Source organism: Dermochelys coriacea, chromosome 8 (assembly GCF_009764565.3).
Source record: "Dermochelys coriacea isolate rDerCor1 chromosome 8, rDerCor1.pri.v4, whole genome shotgun sequence".
Classification (NCBI taxonomy): Eukaryota; Metazoa; Chordata; order Testudines; family Dermochelyidae; genus Dermochelys; species Dermochelys coriacea.
Window position 1 is genome coordinate 66,941,686 of NC_050075.1, and position 19,074 is coordinate 66,960,759.

Genomic DNA, 19,074 nt, shown 5'->3' on the forward strand with positions numbered 1-19,074 from the left:
GTACGTATAGATATCTAGAAAGTCATTAAGGGATGGTATGCTGAACTCTCCCTTAGTTGATGAGGCCCCATTTCTTCAAAGAAAAAAAACTATGGATCTAGAGGGCACAGAGTTAAATAATGTAATTTCTTTATTTGTACTGCAGTAATTTCTCCTTATGGGTTCTGACATCCTCCCTTTTGGATACTAGTCACTATGAATCATCTATCTGAGTTCTAATGCTGTGATATGTTTGGAATCTGTTAACTTCTTCATGTGATAGTTTGAAACTGACAAAATACTTTTTAAAGTGCAGTAAGTGATGGGGAAATACATTGTAATATGAGAAAACAAATAAAAATAATCTCAGTGAGCTGCATGACATTATTAAAATAGGAATGGAAAGAACTTGCAGCCAGAGGGAACAGGGGAGAGACTGGAGAATAGCACTGTCACCAGGAAAAGGCAGGTCTCTGTGATCGGGGACTCTTTATTGAGAAGAATTTCTATTTTTTCTGTAACTAGAGCTGATCCAGAGAATAGAAAGAAGGGTGTGCTGTCTTCCGGGTGCTAAGATACGGGATGTAGACCTGAGGTTGAAAAGGATCCTAAAGGGAGCGGGAAAGAATCCCCTAGTTATCCTTCATGTGGGAACAAATGATACGGCTAGATCCTCGCTAGAAAGTATTAAGGGAGACTATGCTAGGCTGGGGAAGACGCTTATGGAAATTGAGGCTCAGGTGATCTTTAGTGGGATCCTTCCTGTTCCTAGAGAAGGGCAACAAAGGTGTGACAAGATTATGACTGTCAACAGATGGCTTAGGCAGTGGTGCTATAAGGAGGGCTTTGGGATGTATGGCCACTGGGAGGCATTCACGGACAGAGAACAGTTCTCTCGGGATGGACTTCATCTGAGTAGGGAAGGAAATAGACTTCTAGGATCGAGGCTGGCACAACTGATAAAGAGAGCTTTAAACTAGGAATTAGGGGGAGATGGTTGGGAGATGTCCAGGTAATCTCCACGCCAGATTTTAGCACTGAGAGGGAAGAAGACGAAGTAAGAAAGGATACAGCCATGGGTAGGAGAATGTATATAAGGAGCGAGGGCGGTATGGATACTAGTCTAATAGGTTATACTGGCTGTAGAATGACTGTGCCTAATAGGGTACAAAATGTGAGTGAGGCCAAACAGCAAAAATTAAGATGTTTGTACACCAATGCGAGGAGCCTAGGTAACAAAATGGAGGAATTAGAGCTACTGGTGCAGGAAGTGAAACCAGATATTATAGGGTTCAGAGTAGCAGCCGTGTTAGTCTGTATTCGCAAAAAGAAAAAGAAAAGGAGTACTTGTGGCACCTTAGAGACTAACAAATTTATTCGAGCATAAGCTTTCGTGAGCTACAGCTCACTTCATCGGATGCATTATCCGATGAAGTGAGCTGTAGCTCACGAAAGCTTATGCTCGAATAAATTTGTTAGTCTCTAAGGTGCCACAAGTACTCCTTTTCTTTTTCTTTTTGCAGATATTATAGGGATAACAGAAACATGGTGGAATAGTAGTCATGACTGGACTACAGGTATTGAAGGGTATGTGCTGTTTAGGAAAGACAGAAGCGAAGGTAAAGGTGGTGGAGTAGCATTGTATATCAATGATGAGGTAGAATGTAAAGAAATAAGAAGCGATGCAATGGATAAGACAGAGTCCATCTGGGCAAAAATTACATTGGGGAAGATAACTAGTAAAGCCTCTCCTATGATAGTGCTTGGGGTGTGCTATAGACCTCCGGGATCTAATTTGGATATGGATAGAGCCCTTTTTAATGTTTTTAATAAAGTAAATACTAATGGAAACTGAGTGATCATGGGAGACTTTAACTTCCCAGATATAGACTGGAGGACCAGTGCTAGTAATAATAATAGGGCTCAGATTTTCCTAGATGCGATAGCTGATGGATTCCTTCATCAAGTAGTTGCTGAACCGACTAGAGGGGATGCCATTTTAGACTTAATTTTGGTGAGTAGTGAGGACCTCGTAGAAGAAATGGTTGTAGGGGACAATCTTGGCTCAAGTGATCATGAGCTAATTCAGTTCAAACTAAATGGAAGGATTAACAAAAATAAATCTGCAACTAGAGTTTTTGATTTCAAAAGGGCTGACTTTCAAAAATTAAGGAAATTAGTTACGGAAGTGGATTGGACTGAAGAACTTATGGATCTAAAGGTAGAGGAGGCCTGGGATTACTTTAAATCAAAGCTGCAGAAGCTATCGGAAGCCTGTATCCCAAGAAAGGGGAAAAAATTCATAGGAAGGAGTTGTAGACCAAGCTGATGAGCAAGCATCTTAGAGAGGTGATTAAGAAGAAGCAGAAAGCATATAGGGAGTGGAAGATGGGAGAGATCAGCAAGGAAAGCTACCTAATTGAGGTCAGAACATGTAGGGGTAAAGTGAGACAGGCTAAAAGTCGAGTAGAGTTGGACCTTGTAATGGGAATTCAAACCAATAGTAAAAGGTTCTATAGCCATATAAATAAGAAGAAAACTAAGAAAGAAAAAGTGGGGCTGCTAAACACTGAGGATGGAGTGGAGATTAAAGATAATCTAGGCATGGCCCAATATCTAAACAAATACTTTGCCTCAGTCTTTAATAAGGCTAAAGAGGATCTTGGGGATAATGGTAGCATGACAAATGGGAATGAGGATATGGAGATAGATATTACCATATCTGAGGTAGAAGCGAAAGTCAAACAGCTTAATGGGACTAAATCGGGGGGCCCAGATAATCTTCATCCAAGAATATTAAAGGAATTGGCACCTGAAATTGCAAGCCCATTAGCAAGAATTTTTAATGAATCTGTAAACTCAGGAGTAGTACCGAATGATTGGAGAATTGCTAATATAGTTCCTATTTTTAAGAAAAGGAAAAAAAGTGATCCGGGTAATTACAGGCCAGTTAGTTTGACATCTGTAGTATGCAAGGTCCTGGAAAAAATTTTGAAGGAGAAATTAGTTAAGGACATTGAAGTCAATGGTAAATGGGACAAAATACAACATGGTTTTACAAAAGGTAGATCGTGCCAAACCAACCTAATTTCCTTTTTTGAAAAAGTAACACTTTTTTTTAGATAAAGGAAATGCAGTGGATCTAATTTACCTAGATTTCAGTAAGGCATTTGATACTGTGCCACATGGGGAATTATTAGTTAAATTGGAGAAGATGGGGATCAATATGAACATCAAAAGGTGGATAATGAATTGGTTAAAGGGGAGACTGCAACGGGTCCTACTGAAAGGAGAACTGTCAGGTTCGAGGAAGGTTACCAGTGGAGTTCCTCAGGGATCAGTTTTGGGACCAATCTTATTTAATCTTTTTATTACTGACCTTGGCACAAAAAGTGGGAGTGTGCTAATAAAGTTTGCAGATGATACAAAGCTGGGAGGTATTGCCAATTCAGAGAAGGATCGGGATATTTTACAGGAGGATCTGGATGACCTTGTAAACTGGAGTAATAGTAATAGGATGAAATTTAATAGTGAGAAGTGTAATGTTATGCATTTAGGGATTAATAACAAGATTTTTAGTTATAAGTTGGGGACTCATCAATTAGAAGTAACGGAAGAGGAGAAGGACCTTGTAGTATTGGTTGATCATAGGATGACTATGAGCTGCGAATGTGATATGGCTGTGAAAAAAGCTAATGCGGTTTTGGGATGCATCAGGAGAGGCATTTCCAGTAGGGATAAGGAGGTTTTAGTACCATTATACAAGGCACTGGTGAGACCTCACCTAGAATACTGTGTGCAGTTCTGGTCTCCCGTGTTTAAAAAGGATGAATTCAAACTGGAGCAGGTACAGAGAAGGGCTACTAGGATGATCAGAGGAATGGAAAACTTGTCTTATGAAAGGAGACTTAAGGAGCTTGGCTTGTTTAGCCTAACTAAAAGAAGGTTGAGGGGAGATATGATTGCTCTCTATAAATATATCAGAGGGATAAATACAGGAGAGGGAGAGGAATTATTTCAGCTCAGCACCAATGTGGACACAAGAACAAATGGGTATAAACTGGCCACCAGGAAGTTTAGACTTGAAATTAGACGAATGTTTCTAACCATCAGAGGAGTGAAGTTTTGGAATAGCCTTCCAAGGGGAGCAGTGGGGGCAAAAGATCTTTCTGGTTTTAAGATTCTACTCGATAAGTTTATGGAGGAGATGGTATGATGGGATAATGGGATTTTGGTAAGTAATTGATCTTTAAATATTCAGGGTAAATAGGACTAATCCCCTGAGATGGGATATTAGATGGATGGGATCTGAGTTACTACAGAAAATTCTTTCCTGGGTATCTGGCTGGTGAATCTTGCCCATATGCTCAGGGTTTAGCTGATCGCCATATTTGGGGTCGGGAAGGAATTTTCCTCCAGGGCAGATTGGAGAGGCCCTGGAGGTTTTTCGCCTTCCTCTGTAGCATGGGGCATGGATGACTTGAGGGAGGCTTCTCTGCTCCTTGAAGTCTTTAAACCATGATTTAGGGACTTCTATAGCTCAGACATAGGTGAGGTTTTTTGTAGGAGTGGGTGGGTGAGATTCTGTGGCCTGCGCTGTGCAGGAGGTCGGACTAGATGATCAGAATGGTCCCTTGTGACCTTAGTATCTATGAATCTATGAATGAGATGCTTATATTATCAAGTTTTTGCAGACTGTTTGTATCGGCAATGTTATCAGTGGAGCAGTAAGTAATGTACTGGAATAGAATTTCATTGTGGGTAATTTGTTGATTAAAAATGTTTTGCTGAATAACCTTTCCTTCTGCTTCAAGATACCAGTCCACACAAAGGCCTGAAGGGTCTGTAATACTTAGGGATCAATTATGCCTTGTAGGCACAGCCTGTTGCAAGGGCTGGTGTGAAGCCACACTGCTGCAGAGGGAACAATGGGAGGCATTCTGCAGGTTACTATCCTCCGTATAGCTGTTACATAGGGTGGGGTGGGGACAATGACAGAGCCCTGGTCCTGTCTTCTCCTAACCCTTTTAGGGCATTGAGTATCCCCCCAGGATTAGAGGTACTGGTTGTGTGCCTCATGATGGTTGTGTGCCTCACGTACTGGTTGTGTGCCTCTTTTGCCCTCCCCCCCACTGAGCAACTGTCTAGTAGGCAATTGGCCTTTAACTTCTTAAAATTAGGCCATTTTAGTTGGTGTATGAGGCAGGGCTTAAATTCAGCTGGAGCTGTCCAGAGCAAAGCTCTGGTAAATATTTCAACCCCCTTGGAGTCTTTATAGCATGTGTGTGGGGCTTCGGGAAATACTCTATAAAAATTTAAGCCTTGGTATGACGCAATGCAGTGTTGGAGACAAACTTGTATTTTTTTTACTAACGTTAAAAATAACACACTAGAGCATTCCAGTCTAATGGTAAAACTTCACTCCACTCACCACTACATTGACCAGGAGGCTTAATATAATGATCTGGAACATGATGTCCAAATACTGGAGTGTATTTGCAAAGGGAACAACTTTTATTAATAGTTTTTAAATTATGTAACATTGTGAAAGAAGAGAAACCCAGCTTTGGGCTGGAATTCTGCATTTATTGTGGAGGAGACTTTCAGAGATAAAAAAGGGGTAGTAGGTGCCGCACTGTCAGTGAAATTCTGTGAGAGTTAGGTACCTTTGTGACAGGTGTCCCTATAGTGTACCGAGGTATAATGTCAGGTTTCAGAGTAGCAGCCGTGTTAGTCTGTATTCTGTAGTCTGTTAGTCTCTAAGGTGCCACAAGTACTCCTTTTCTTTTTAAGGTATAATGTGTTTTTGGAAGAAATAAAGTAACATCATAAGGCCCCTAATATCTAGAGGGCTAAACCTACTAGTCAGAAGTTGACACCCAGAATGAGGAGGCACCAGCAAGCAAGGTCCAGTGTTCTCTACCAAGTCTCTGGATTGTAGGTCTGTGACAGACTTCAAGTCCCAGTTAAGAGAAACACAAGAAATACTAACAATTGATCCTTGCTGTAACTACCATGATGATGGCCATCTTTGTTTATAATGTATTTTTCATAGAGAAAAATGTCCATTGAAAATTTATATATTTGTTTTGGAAAAGTTTGTTAAATCTTTCTCCAAAGGAAATATCCTGGATGTCTTGTGTGAATTTTCCAGAATGTGATCTTTACTGCAAATATAGCATTTTAAGTTTTTGATTTGTTAAGGATTTTCCCACATAATTTTAAATAACTTTTACTGAAACAAAAGTGAAAATACTATGCATAACTTTTTGGTTTTAGTAATCTTCAAATTATATCCAGGAAGCTATTATGGTTAGTTTAACTGTTCAGAGATGATAAACCTTTTAATCCATTTAAGCGATAGAATTGATAGTTATTGAACCGTTAAGTCTAAAACCAAACTTGCTAAGTATGCTTTCAGCTAACAGGGTGATTGCATCATATTGTCAGGGGGCCTGTTATTTTAAAGAAATTATGTTGTGTGTAACTAATGATGTGGTCCCGGAGGCAGGCTCATGCAAAAGAGATAATAGAAGTGTTCTGTTGCCACACAATATCTACTGAATGTTAGATAATAGAGGTAAGAATTGTGTCAAACTCAGGGCCCATTACTTACCACTTACCAATCTACTTACATGTTCTTGTAATTTTCATGTACTTAAAAATCATTTTATCATGTTAATCATTCATTTAGAGTATTTTTAGGAATTTTATTTAATTTCCACTAATATTGGTACTCATTTATCTTAACACAATTTCCTTCAATATATAAAGCCAAGTGGATATGATTGTTTAATACTGATTTATTTGCTTTTATGGCTTATTATATATAATGCATAACATGCAGATATCACAGGGTATCTCCAGATTTGACATAACTGATGGGTCTTTATCTTGGAATATAATTCTGAAGTCCTTTATTTTTAGTTTTAGTAGGAATTGTTTTCGTTTAGTAGGAATATTTTCATGATGAGGAACCTTACTGAATGGTAGCAGGGGTCCTGATGTATATGTGATATATATGTAATGTACTGATGGATAAAATAGATATTTTATCTCCATGAACGAGTTTAGACGTATTTTCATAGAAATGCCTTTGAAAGTGTAACTACAGAAGACCAGTGACTTCACAACTGGTGTAGGTAGAGGGATTGTCTCAGTTTTCAGAGTAGCAGCCGTGTTAGTCTGTATTCGCAAAAAGAAAAGGAGTACCCGTGGCACCTTGGAGACTAACAAATTTATTAGAGCATAAGCTTTCGTGAGCTACAGCTCACTTCATCGGATGCATTTGGTGGAAAAAGCAGAGGAGAGATTTATATACACACACACAGAGAACATGAAACAATGGGTTTATCATACACACTGTAAGGAGAGTGATCACTTAAGATAAGCCATCACCAGCAGCAGGGGGGGGAAAGGAGGAAAACCTTTCATGGTGACAAGCAAGGTAGGCTAATTCCAGCAGTTAACAAGAATATCAGAGGAACAGTGGGGGGTGGGGTGGGAGGGAGAAATACCATGGGGAAATAGTTTTACTTTGTGTAATGACTCATCCATTCCCAGTCTCTATTCAAGCCTAAGTTAATTGTATCCAGTTTGCAAATTAATTCCAATTCAGCAGTCTCTCGTTGGAGTCTGTTTTTGAAGCTTTTTTGTTGAAGTATAGCCACTCTTAGGTCTGTGATCGAGTGACCAGAGAGATTGAAGTGTTCTCCAACTGGTTTTTGAATGTTATAATTCTTGACGTCTGATTTGTGTCCATTCATTCTTTTACGTAGAGACTGTCCAGTTTGGCCAATGTACATGGCAGAGGGGCATTGCTGGCACATGATGGCATATATCACATTGGTAGATGCGCAGGTGAACGAGCCTCTGATAGTGTGGCTGATGTGATTAGGCCCTATGATGGTATCCCCTGAATAGATATGTGACAGAGTTGGCAACGGGCTTTGTTGCAAGGATAGGTTCCTGGGTTAGTGGTTCTGTTGTGTGGTGTGTGGTTGGATTGTCTCAGTGTTTACCATCACGTTCCTTGCTCTGTACCCTATGGTGGGGCCAAGTCTTGCAGTCCTTACTCATGCAAAATTCCCAGTGAAGTAAAAAACTTGTTTTGCTTTCAAATATCTAATTTCCCTTTTTTGTTCCATTCCTTGTTGGTTCTAATATATTCTCCCACTGCAAGTACATTTATTTAGACAAAAATTGACTGCTTAGTTTCAGGGGGGGACTCTGCTGCCCTTGTTCAATTTATTTTTAAAGATGTCTTGTTTTATTGTAACACCAGTATTTTTGCTTTTGAGCTTTTGGTTTGAATGAGCAGGAACACCCAGGGAAAAATATGGCAAACAGAGTTAAATTTTGTATGTTTTTAAGGAAAAATTGTTAATCCCTCCATCATTTTCTCTAGCTTGGGTGGGGAGAAGATCTCTAGAAACCCTTTTATTTCTTGAAGGGCCAGAAGAGGACTTAGGCCAAGACTGTTTCCCCTCCTCCAAGTTTTCCTCTCTACCAGTGGGCCACATGCTTCCTGCTGACCTTGGGGGTATGATACAGCATGGCCAGATGGCAGCAGGAGAGTGATATGTAAGTTCCAGGATGAGGAGAAGCCTTATTCCCTGTAGAGGGAAGAAAGGTTTCTATAGATTAATTAAAAGCACCTGAAGCCAATTAGAGCACCTGAAGCTAGTCACCTGATAAAAATCCCCTGCTTCAATCAGCCAGGGGAAGGAATCATAGAATCATAGAATCATAGAATATCAGGGTTGGAAGGGACCCCAGAAGGTCATCTAGTCCAACCCCCTGCTCAAAGCAGGACCAAGTCCCAGTTAAATCATCCCAGCCAGGGCTTTGTCAAGCCTGACCTTAAAAACCTCTAAGGAAGGAGATTCTACCACCTCCCTAGGTAACGCATTCCAGTGTTTCACCACCCTCTTAGTGAAAAAGTTTTTCCTAATATCCAATCTAAACCTCCCCCATTGCAACTTGAGACCATTACTCCTCGTTCTGTCATCTGCTACCATTGAGAACAGTCTAGAGCCATCCTCTTTGAAACCCCCTTTCAGGTAGTTGAAAGCAGCTATCAAATCCCCCCTCATTCTTCTCTTCTGCAGACTAAACAATCCCAGCTCCCTCAGCCTCTCCTCATAAGTCATGTGCTCTAGACCCCTAATCATTTTTGTTGCCCTTCGTTGTACTCTTTCCAATTTATCCACATCCTTCCTGTAGTGTGGGGCCCAAAACTGGACACAGTACTCCAGATGAGGCCTCACCAGTGTCGAATAGAGGGGAACGATCACGTCCCTCGATCTGCTCGCTATGCCCCTACTTATACATCCCAAAATGCCATTGGCCTTCTTGGCAACAAGGGCACACTGCTGACTCATATCCAGCTTCTCGTCCACTGTCACCCCTAGGTCCTTTTCCGCAGAACTGCTGCCGAGCCATTCGGTCCCTAGTCTGTAGCGGTGCGTTGGATTCTTCCATCCTAAGTGCAGGACCCTGCACTTATCCTTATTGAACCTCATTAGATTTCTTTTGGCCCAATCCTCCAATTTGTCTAGGTCCTTCTGTATCCTATCCCTCCCCTCCAGCGTATCTACCACTCCTCCCAGTTTAGTATCATCCGCAAATTTGCTGAGAGTGCAATCCACACCATCCTCCAGATCATTTATGAAGATATTGAACAAAACGGGCCCCAGGACCGACCCCATGGGCACTCCACTTGACACCGGCTGCCAACTAGACATGGAGCCATTGATCACTACCCGTTGAGCCCGACAATCTAGCCAGCTTTCTACCCACCTTATAGTGCATTCATCCAGCCCATACTTCCTTAACTTGCTGACAAGAATGCTGTGGGAGACCGTGTCAAAAGCTTTGCTAAAGTCAAGAAACAATACATCCACTGCTTTCCCTTCATCCACAGAACCAGTAATCTCATCATAAAAGGCAATTAGATTAGTCAGGCATGACTTTCCCTTGGTGAATCCATGCTGACTGTTCCTGATCACTTTCCTCTCCTCTAAGTGCTTCAGGATTGATTCTTTGAGGACCTGCTCCATGATTTTTCCAGGGACTGAGGTGAGGCTGACTGGCCTGTAGTTCCCAGGATCCTCCTTCTTCCCTTTTTTAAAGATGGGCACTACATTAGCCTTTTTCCAGTCATCCGGGACTTCCCCCGTTCGCCACGAGTTTTCAAAGATAATGGCCAAGGGCTCTGCAATCACAGCCGCCAATTCCTTCAGCACTCTCGGATGCAATTCGTCCGGCCCCATGGACTTGTGCACGTCCAGCTTTTCTAAATAGTCCCTAACCACCTCTATCTCTACAGAGGGCTGGCCATCTCTTCCCCATTTTGTGTTGCCCAGCACAGCAGTCTGGGAGCTGACCTTGTTAGTGAAAACAGAGGCAAAAAAAGCATTGAGTACATTAGCTTTTTCCACATCCTCCTTCACTAGCTTGCCTCCCTCATTCAGTAAGGGGCCCACACTTTCCTTGGCTTTCTTCTTGTTGCCAACATACCTGAAGAAACCCTTCTTGTTACTCTTGACATCTCTTGCTAGCTGCAGCTCCAGGTGCGATTTGGCCCTCCTGATATCTTTCCTACATGCCCGAGCAATATTTTTATACTCTTTCCTGGTCATATGTCCAACCTTCCACTTCTTGTAAGCTTCTTTTTTATGTTTAAGATCCGCTAGGATTTCACCATTAAGCCAAGCTGGTCGCCTGCCATATTTACTATTCTTTCGACTCATCGGGATGGTTTGTCCCTGTAACCTCAACAGGGATTCCTTGAAATACAGCCAGCTCTCCTGGACTCCCTTCCCTTTCATGTTAGTCCCCCAGGGGATCCTGGCCATCTGTTCCCTGAGGGAGTCAAAGTCTGCTTTCCTGAAGTCCAGGGTCCGTATCCTGCTGCTTACCTTTCTTGGAGTTGGAGCAGAGAGCAGTTTGAAGGAGTTGAAATAGAGGAGAGTTTGGAGAAGTGCTGTGGCTGGCTAGAAGGCCAAGACCCTAGGTAAAAAGACCCTCTGGCTTGTGCAGAGAGAGAGAGGGCAGGAAGCCCCACAAGCTGAAGAGCAGGAGAGGGAAGTAGCCCAGGGGATGGAAGCACTAGTTCAAGTGGTTTACCATTATCCCTAGGGCCTCTGGGCTGGGACCCGGAATAGAAGGCGGGCCTCTTCTCTGGGTTGCTAGTGGGACAGTAAATACCCTAGTTTGGGGGCAGGAAACTGTGCCCTGAACCCCGCCCCCCCTAAGAAGAGGAAGTGCAGGACCCATCATAATCGTACCGGCAATTTGCCACAGGGGTTACAGGACATATCTTATTGACCTTTCTTAAACTCCATCACCCTCAATGTCAAGGTTGTGTGATGGCTGGTTCCCTCCTTCCATCTTAGATTCTTCTAGGGTGGCTATCTGGCTCATCTTCATATGGGCTGGCAAGATAGACCTTTTCTCCCCACCCCTATCTACAGAAAGACTTTGTGACAAGGGATGTGGGAGGAAGTGGGTGGCATCAGTCTTGGCTGAAACTTGTTTCTTCTTTACTAAAATGTTCTCAAACCTTTTCGCAAATCTGGGGAAAGTTTTAGGCTCATTACAACTCCTGTTCCTTCAGGTAGGTCATTTGCTGCTGAGCTTCCAGTTCCTTAAAGGCGATTTATTTCACAAGGCTTTAATTTTTCTTTACACTGGCAGATTTTGTCTTTGACTAATGTACAAAGTGCTCCTCCCTGCTGATCTTTCCAGCATGGAGAGCATTAGACAGTGATTACAAGTGTGTTGTATATATTTCATTGTGAGGACACCATTAAATGCAATGCGGACTCTGTAGTATAAACTCTGTTGAACAAACCTGGTGGCTGTAACTTTTAAAAGGTAGCAACCCCTTCCCTGCCCCCCCCGATTAATTTCTGTGGGTTATTTTGTGACTCAATTCTTGGAAGTTACAGACTCCACCAGACCACTTTGCTCCAGACACACTGTAGTGGTATGGTGGGGAGAAGAGTACATGAGCTTGGCCTCCTCAGTCAGCAGGATAAAGTGGCATGTATTCCACTCCTCTTTTCAGTATTGGCTTGAAAACCATAAATAAGGTTCCTGAAACCAGGGAAGAAGTTTGTAATGCAGATCCAGTTAAATGTCTTGTCTTCTGTAAGTCTGACACACGCTTGTGTCTGATTCAAAACTTCTTATTCTGTTCCTTATTCTATAAATTGTACATCTGACACAGAACTACCGGAAACCTTTAGTTTAGGGTTTGACTGCTGTGGTTTGGTTTATGGTGCATTACATTGAATTTGTCAGCTATTGTCTTATCTGACATTCCATGACCATCCCAGATATCTTTTAATACTTAAGGTTGCTAATGTTGAATGAGTGCTTTTACGATATGAGTACAGACTTGTTAAAATCTGTTTTTGTCCGCTCCCCTCCCCAGGCTATAAATATTTCTCATAAACCATTGTTGTGTGATAGCCCTTTGGTATTTCTTACCCAAACTTCCACACTTGTTGCTATTACAAAATGTTGAAGGACCATATACCTTGTACCCACACATATATACATACACTTCCCTCTAATTCATGGTGAGTTCTTGGTCCTCTTTGCAATGTGTGCAATTCAAACTGTGTGTGCGTATGTCCCTTGAGCTTCTTTCAGGTAGAGCAGGTAGGCAGTTCCTCCCTTGTCCCAAATCCTTTGCATCTCTTCAGCACTAACAGTTTCAAACTCTCGCAACAGTGGTAATTTCCTGTCTCTCTTGCTGGCTCCCAGTGACACCATCTGGATCCAAATAGATGAGCACAGATTGGAGACCTAGACCTTGTAGTGGACGCATCTTATCCCTCTTTGGTTCAGCTGCTGAGTTCTACCAGGCTGTCTCCAAACTCTCACTGAGCTACAGTTGGCTCAGCCTTCAGATTGTGACTATGGTATGTCATGCCAGGTGGTCTGCCCACAAGGAAAGCTTCCTGTTTAGCTTCAAAAGGGCTACTGAGCATGTTTAGTGCCACACCCCAGATGGTGGATGTTTTTGCTTCTCTGGTAGTGTCATTTTGCCCAACTCTGGCAAGTCTGTAAACACACACAGTCCCCAAAAGTAAACGAATAAACTATGTCTCCACCTCACTATTTCTTCCCTTATTTAAACAAGTAAATGCTGAAATGCATGCATGCCGATAAACCATTTGGCTGTTTTTCTGCATATGAGAATGTTGGAATGAGTGCCACAATTTCTCTTTGTGAAGAAACAAGTGTATCACTTTAGTTGTATATAAACAAAAATAATTTAAAACATGAGTTCAGTCCTGTAATCCTTACTCTCATGGATCAGGCATTGAGAGAATTGGGTTTTAATCCTGGTTTGCTGTGTGACTAAGAACATTTGAAAGAAAATTTCAAGCAGATTGCTGTGTTCATTGAAATAATACTGTTGCCTATAAACATTCAATTTTTTTTGTACTGTTATGTATTGGATTTTAAGATTTAATAAAAATAGACTTTGTGGAGTTGTATCATCTCATAAAAAGAACTGGTACATCTTGCACTATTTTATTTTTAGATATGTGTCTTTCTCAGGTTGCTTCAAAATTATTGACAATGGTTGTCACTTTCACTACTGTTTCAAAAGATAACATGTCTGGGGTATGGTGAAAACAAATTACAGTTATCTAGAAGAAAACAACTTCCAATGCTGCTGTACACAGAAGTGGGGCTATGCAGCTACTGAGGCTTTTCCCTCAAGTGGTTATTTCTCCCTCACTAGGGTAGGTTTTTTTTTAATTGCTTGTGACTGCTCTCCCTTCTCCAATTAGGAGTCCTAGCCCATGGCTAAATCAATTGCTATTTGTTAAATGTGCATATGCCCTGAGCATTCTACAGAGGGAGTGTGGAAGGGGAAAATTATTCCCAAATTAATATCCAAGGAATAATTTAAAAGAGGAGGCCTGTCATCCTGAAAACGGAACTCCTGGGGTGACAGCTGTGTTTTGTTGCTAAACTATGGACAATAATAGTTCATTGGACTACAAAAATCTCCCAATTGCCTTTTCATTTTCTGTTTTGTGTATGTGTATTAGTGGGGGTTATTAATGAGAAGTGGTTATTGGGGTTGCTAAAAGGAAGTGTCCTCTCCCACACCTGGAAGTCTAGTCCTAACCTGAGTTGAGGCTATGTGGAGTAGGGCCTGAAGAGGAGACAGTCCAGGATATATATAGGGAGTAGTGGAATCAGGGAAGCAGAATGCTTACTTGATAAAGCTTTCTCCAGTCCCAGGTATTAGTGCAATTCCTCAGCAGAATATGATTCAGAAGTGCAAATCATTGGTAGCCATAGCTGTGTTCAGGCAAATCGGATCTCCGTCCATCCGAAAAATCAGGATCATTCTATCAAGCTAATTTGCCACTTGATAAATTGGGAACTAATTCTCAATTGTGCAAAAATTACTATAAAATCATAATTGTATAATCCCCCAGTGTGTAATTGTGGTCCATTTTGACAATATTATTTGTGGTGTCTTGAATCTGTAAACACAGTGCATGTATTTACTGTAAATCTCTGCAGCTAGACTTCCAATTAATTCTTTTTAATGAAAATACTTGGTATATTGCAAATTGATTGATTGCTTTTTCTAAGTTCAGTGTTGTGGTAATTTTTCTTTCAGCACCTAAAGAGTTTGGTCCACTCTTGTACACTAATAGCTTACAAATTTTTAATTTTTAAAACTGAAGCCATTTTAAAGCTAACTTAAACCTGGTAAATTCTTAGCTTTTCCGTTTGCCAACATAAAATTAGCTTAAACAAATTTTGCTGAACAAAATTCCTCTCTTTAGGCCTTAATAACACTATTTCAATCTAAAGAGAATTTTAATGGCTGAATTACAAACCATCTGAAAATTATGGTTTAATAGAGGTGCTAGTTAATCCTTAGAAATGGTACTATTGCAGTGGGTTTTGCTAGACATATATAATGGCAAAAATAATCATGAGCTTCCAAAATATACCACAAAGCAGTTGGTAATTACATGCCTGTACACTAATAATATTATTTGTTTTTTTTCTCTAGTTTCTCTGCTTGAAGAATATAAGAACATTCCTTTCAGCATGTTGTGAGATATTTGGGATGAAGAAAAGTGAACTTTTTGAAGCATTTGATTTGTTTGATGTGCGAGATTTTGGAAAGGTAATTTAAAATTTCCTGTTTACTCATATCTTCTTTTCTGGCTGGATATTGGGTAATGCTTGCCATTGGTTTTATATAGCAACTACCTTGATGCAAAAGAGAGGTGTGATCTAGTTTTGTTCTTTTCACACTTGTGTTGCATTTTTGTTTTCTTTAAGTCATAGTTGACAGAGGCCACCAGCTTGGGTGTTTTAACCATTGTGTCCTTTAGATCTACTCAGGGCAGACAACCCAGTGGCTAGAATTGCAGTGGTCAATGTACACTAGCACTTCCCATCATTAGTGCTACTGGTGATGCGCTAGTGCTAGCACTGGTGGAAGACTTTAGGGGAAAAGTGTAGGAGAGGCCAAAGAGGTCAAACACCTAATGTTCTACTGATGGATTTACCTCTTGATTCCTCCCTTGGTTTGGCTTGCTCACAAGGGCTGTTCTGTTGGGAGCAAGTTACAGGACCAAAAGGAGCAATGTTATGGGGCTGAGAAGGACCATACAGTGGATCGGTGTCATAAGGAAAAATGTACACGGCTGGAGGAGCAGGGAGTAGCAGTGGTGGGTGATGAGAAGAGGAGTCTGAGCTGACTGTAAAGTCAAGTAAATCAAGCAGTCAGTTTGCGCTCTATATCTTTTGGGGGGAGCCTCCTATACCATGCATGCTCTCAAGCCCTTGGAGTAACCCTATTTTCCTCTCCAGCATTGGGACTTAGGAGAGAGGAAACAGTAACTCTCAGACCCGTCATCCCCACCCCCACCCCCTTATGGTGAAGGGAGAGGAGTGGTAGGCAACTCAAGACTTGAATTCTGTTTCCCCCCCTTGTAGTTGCTTGAAGCCACTGTGTTGCCTGTGGGCCTTCAAATTGTAAGGCTTGGCACTTAGAGGAGTAATGGGAAGAAGGAAAGGATGATAAGAGTGGCTAAGCATGGGGAAGGAGAGAAAAGGTGAGGTTTTTGTATGAACAACAGGTGGTAACAATAGTCAGATGAATTGACAGTGGAAGTGGGATGTCCCTAACCCGCAGCATCACCATCTTTGCACCTATAATTTTTTTCATTGTCTAAGCTGGCAGAAATGGATGTAGGTTTACTACAGACACTCTATCTCTTTTCTCCAGTATTTTCAAACCAGACTATCAGACAGCAGGAACATGCTGTGGCAGGTAAATATCCTGGTGTCTAGGACTACGGTCTGTGGGAGCAAATCTGTTACGTACAGTTAGTGTGTCATAATGGATATCCCAATTGCATGACAAGACAGGCAATCTCTGAAGTCTGGGGAAAGAATGTAATTGCCAACTGTGTCCATGAATAGCAGGTTCATTTTGATAAGAAATACAGACATTAAGATTGTGTACAGTGAAATTGTTTGAGCAAATCCATCTTTTGATGATTACATCTGTATGAACACTAAATGCAGGTCATTGCCAATGTTCTAATAGGCAATTTAATGCCAAGACAGGTCAGTTGGGTTATAATTAGCACTCCCACAAGCTATTACGTTCTCTACCTGTGCCACTCACAAAGGTGCAATTTGTGTTCTGCTTTTTAAAAACCAAATAAACACTTTTTGGTCTGGTCCTTACAACTGAATGCTCATTGTTCAGTATAAACGAGGAGCAATTTATCACCATATATGGGACCTGGCTTTTGGCAAGTTTGGTTTGATTCATGTAGCCAAATGATCACTGCAAATAGTAATCTACATAGTTCCACTGTGTTGGCTTTTCATGTACCTCTGGATTTCTTATGTTTTCTCTACATTTTTTCACCCTAAAGCAAACCTTACAAGAAGTCTTCTTTCTGCTTGCTTTCTAGATAATAGCACATTTACCTTGCTGTTTGGGGATGGAAGGACTTCCATGCACAGACAAAGTAGATATGACAAAAGGGATATATATTTAGTGTAGGAGGAGGGTGGGGAAGAGAGAAGGGGAGGGTGAATGGGAGATGGAGAATAGAGGGTCAATGAAGTAAAAGAAGGGGCATGAGAGGGGGAAAAGAGGGTTGGGAACTGTGAAAAGGAAAGCTAGATTTGAGAAGGAAGAGGACAGATGAGGGAAGGTAATGGGTAAGAAGGATGTGAGGGATATGGGGTTATGAAAGAGAGAGGCTGGTTGAGCAGAAGGGAAGGAGGTGCTCCAAGTGTAGATATACCCATAGTTAAAATAGTGGTGGGGTGCCACAAGCCATGGGCCCTTCCTGACTGGAACTGATTGACAACTTTGGCATCTTTTTCTTTCAAACAGTTTTAAGATTTAACCCCCTCACCCTCCTTGTTTGTGTAATAAGTGCCAAGCTCCAAAGCACCATTTTTACTGCTGTGAGACTGAGACACAATGATGATTAGTTACTGTGGGCTACTCTGAATTACAAAGAGCTATGTATGTAAACCTGTGATTAGTTCTTCTGTGTGCAAAAGCTGGCTTTCTCTAATGTATTGTTTGTAACCTCCTACATACTTGTCTGCTCTCTGCAGTTGCCGGCATGTATTCAGCATAGATTTCTACTTCTGAGTCAGTGGATCACTCCCCTAGTTTAACAGAAGAGCTTATAATTATCTAAAGACCATGCCATATTAAAAAATATTCCAAATCAGAACAAATATAACAGACATAATTTCCCCTTTTTAACATCTGAAGATACAATATTTCCATTACTTTTTATACATTGCACTTTATAATAGACATGAGGCCTGATTCTTATTTACACTAAGGCCCCTTTATGCTGCCTAAGTGATGTAAAGAGACCTTAGTGTAAATAAGAATGAAGCCCATGGTGTTGCTTTCTGGTACTGGTGATTGAAGTGACTCACTGAGCATATCTAAATTCTTTTGTTTGATCATTTGTGCAATATAAAGACACTGGCAAACCAAGAAATTCCACCTTTCCTTTTATGCTACTGTACGTTTTTTTTGCCATGCTAGGCATAGTTAAGATATAGATTGTACTTCCGATCTTTTGTTTTCAAACTTGTTATATAGCCTATTCAAAAATGCCAAAGATTTTTTTTTCTTGGTTCTGTGAACAGCAGAGGAATTAAAACAAAAAGTCTTTTAACAGCTACTGCTCTACCAGGTATCCAGTTGTTTGCTATAATGTTAGGGCCTTGTCTAGACCTTTGTGTCAAGCCTTTGCTATTTGTTTAAATAGGCTAAAAAGTGCTTTATGATAGAGTAGCATTACTTACTGTTGGTTTCTAGGTAGTTGTTGAGAGAGATCCTGGTTTACATAGTTGCTCTAATATGACCATAAAGGGCCTGATTTTTAAGACAGCCACTAATCTTGAAGGAAAATTTTTGCAGATTCAGTTAGTTACTGGTGCAAAATTGTACCTGTGAAATAACACACTGGATTGAGGCCTGTCTCAAAAATGTAGCCCACAATGTATCAATGGCTATTTGACACATGGCTTTTTGGGTTTGTGCTTTGTAAAGTTGTGTTCCAAAATAAACTTTTATCTTGTGTAAAACTGAAGTAGAATTATGTAAGTTGGTATTTGCAGAGATACTATCTCTTTCATGAAAGATTTTAACTATTGCATTTTTTTTCTCCCAACACAAAATTAGCCTTAATAGTACATTTTTCTTTTATATATACATTGTAGTGAACAACATGAGCTAGGTGCTGTACAACATATAGGAAGGAAGAGACGATTCCTGTCTTGACAATATTTGACAGTTTCATTGTCTGTGCTGCTCAGTGTCAGGGGCCTAACAATGTCTGAAAAGTCAGCAATTCCTGCTGTGCATGCATGCAAACATGCTTCCATAGTCTTGGTGAGACTAGTGACAAAGGCACAAGGGGTTATTTAGTGAGACTTGCCTCCCGTGAATAATAACAGCTGTTTGAGCAAAAATGGTGCTGCTAAACCGAACAGCAAAGACAGCGCAATACTTGCAGTGGCTGTGTGTGACAG

General features: G+C 41.0%; 1 protein-coding gene across 4 annotated transcripts in view; it reads left to right on the plus strand.

Moving 5' to 3' along the window:
* VAV3 (vav guanine nucleotide exchange factor 3) overlaps positions 1-19,074 on the plus strand; it is a 255,820-nt gene that overhangs the window by 48,691 nt on the left and 188,055 nt on the right. For 3 of the 4 annotated variants that reach the window (XM_038412017.2, XM_043520500.1, XM_038412019.2), the window contains one exon: positions 15,047-15,163. In XM_038412017.2, the coding sequence (XP_038267945.2) occupies positions 15,047-15,163 (117 nt within the window). Of the gene's footprint in view, positions 1-12,998; positions 13,006-14,250; positions 14,257-15,046; positions 15,164-19,074 lie in introns of those variants that run through there. The other variant, XM_043520501.1, reaches the window with a different exon arrangement.